General features: G+C 46.0%; 1 protein-coding gene across 1 annotated transcript in view; it reads left to right on the top strand.

The window, feature by feature from the left end:
* The window catches only part of LOC143141951 (receptor tyrosine-protein kinase erbB-4-like), a 131,744-nt gene that overhangs the window by 89,091 nt on the left and 40,153 nt on the right, over positions 1-2,500 (top strand). The window contains exon 16 of the mRNA XM_076302624.1: positions 2,123-2,255. Within this exon, the coding sequence (XP_076158739.1) occupies positions 2,123-2,255 (133 nt within the window). The remainder of the gene's footprint in view (positions 1-2,122; positions 2,256-2,500) is intronic.

The raw sequence follows: 2,500 nt of genomic DNA, 5'->3' as shown, positions 1-2,500 counted from the left end.
TTTCACATGTACAGAGGTGACCAAGAAGCTAGCAATTCTTGTCAAAAATGTATTGCTTCACCATGATACTCAATAGTCATTTTTCCCTGTTGCACCGACTGGATGTTATGGCTCCCCCACCTGCCAAGTCCCACTTTAACCACTGCCCATGTCAACACTGCATCTTCCAAATACCTATCACAGAAGCATCTGGGAAGTGCTTGAATCCCATACTGAGATAGGGCTCTGGCAGAGAGGTTGATTTATTTTGTGTCCCAGCAGCTCAGCCATGTGAGGGGAAAGGCGGGGGGGATTGAAAGGTCACCGGTAAAACAAGGAGGAGCTGATTAGAGCCGACTCACTTAGGAGACTCTCTCAGGGGTCTCCCGCACTTTCTTTTTCTCTCTTTTACTCTCAGTCATTCTTTCTTTTTCTCTTTTTCATTCTCTCTTCTTTCTTTCTTTCTTTCTTTATCTGTATCTCCCTTTATTTTATATTTTTCAAGTCTCTTTATCTCCATTGCTATTTGACACTCATCACTCATACAACTCCTTACTCTCTCCCTTTCTCTTTCACTTTACCACTCCTTTTTATTTATGTTCTGCCCATTCACTCTTTTTCCTATTCCCAGTCTTTCTCTCTCTCTGTCCATATACCACTCTCTCTCTCTATACCTTCCTTTCTTTCTTTACCTCCATCTCCCCCGTGCTGTCTATCACCCCATTCCTTTGATCTGATATTCTAACCTAGGCTGGAATCTCATTACCCTCCACTTCAGCCCCTCAGTAAATTCCAAGCTCATTTTTTGGCTGCCGGGAATCGATTGGTCAAACGTCACTCTTTTCCCCCAACATCGTTCACCTGCTACGCCTGCTGCATTTAGCAGCGCTGCCGCCTGGTTTGCGGAGCGATCGGCTTTTCTTCTTTCTCCATCTACCTCTCTCTCTTTCCCTCTGTCTCTCTCACCTGCCTCCTTATTTAGCATCCTCAATTCACAGGCGCCTTTACACATGTAGTAGTGAGAACAGGCGCGCTCAACTTCAAATCTCACAACAATTTCGGGTGCGTGTTAAAAAGTGACAACTTAGAATAGAAAAACCGCACTCTCAAGTATATTCTCTTTACTTATTTATTAATGGCATGTCCACAGACGCATTTCGGCCTAAGCCATCGTCAGTGTGGCACATTTTCACATGTGGCACTCAGAGAGAAAAAGAGAGGCTTAATGGTGAGTAGAGATAAAAGAATGGTGAACATAGATACTGTTACATTCGTTCATCAGAGTTGTGTGCTATCTAAAACCTTTTGATAACATGGTAGACAAGTTGCCTGTGTAAAAGACACAGTGCATCTCTAAGCATCTAAGCATCATTACTGGAGTCCAGTGGAGTCCACGGAGGCTCCATGAAGAACTTTTCCTTTGTGAAACAGGCACGAGTGCGCAGTTGTTGGGCAGCATGAGATTGAGGCTTCTCTTGGCTTTGTGCTGCCCCTGCCACTGATACAGCCAGACGGAGCTCTGAGCGCTCACAGCCTGCAGCCACGGCCAAGTCATTAGCGAGCCCCAATTCGAGCATCTCATCTCATTTCCCATCAGCCTCGTGGCCTCAGCCTCGGCCTCGGCCTCTCGCCATTCTGCCTCGCTCCATTCAGTCGCGCTTCTGCAGCCTGAGAGAGACATGAGGCGGGTGGCAGTTGGCACGCCACTGCGCGCCCGACATGCCAGCCATCAGATGATTATTGTTCTGGACAGACTGAAGGCACACTGAATCAGGTGCCCGGGAAATCTGTCGATAACTGGGATTTGTCGTCGTGCCAACAGCACACTGGCCTGAAGAATTGCCTTTGGTAAAGGACTTCTCAGTCTGATATCAACTAATTGTGCTGAAAATGGAGAGGAGATTTAGAAAAGGAATCCATCCATCCATCCATCCATCCATCCATCCATCTATCTATCTATCTATCTATCTATCTATCTATCTATGTAAAGATATTTATGTAGATCAAATATTAAATTAATCAATTAATCAATAACCAATCAATCAACCAATTAAGCACCCCCCCCCCCCCCCCCAGTTGTGGGAACATAATGTAAAGTCATTTCTTGACCTCTTTGTGTCCCCTGTCGTCCGTTCCTCTTCAGAACGCCCCTGATTGCAGCTGGGGTGATCGGAGGGCTGTTTGTGATCGTGATTGTGGCGCTCAGCGTGGCGGTCTACGTCAGACGCAAGAGCATCAAGAAGAAGAGAGCCTTGCGCCGCTTCCTGGAGACTGAGGTGAGACTGTGGTTGCCGCTTAGAACACATCCTAGTATCTGAGGCTGATACATCCCTTCTCAGTCACCAACCTAAAGAACTACTAGCACAGACTTGATGCTCTTGCATGCAGCATTCTTGTCTCCCAATGCCAAATAAAATGTTTTTTTGACATATAAATACCATTCTGATATGTTTGACAGACTGCTCAAAGCATTTGGTGAATTAGTGCTGTTGGGTTGATTGGACACAGTGAGCATCGTCAT

This window comes from Alosa pseudoharengus, unplaced genomic scaffold, assembly GCF_046254945.1.
Source record: "Alosa pseudoharengus isolate Yale_2024_CS ecotype anadromous, Long Island Sound unplaced genomic scaffold, YU_APseudo_1.1 YU_APseudo_1.1_scf_24, whole genome shotgun sequence".
Classification (NCBI taxonomy): domain Eukaryota; kingdom Metazoa; phylum Chordata; class Actinopteri; order Clupeiformes; family Clupeidae; genus Alosa; species Alosa pseudoharengus.
This window is presented reverse-complemented; position numbering and strand designations above follow the sequence as displayed.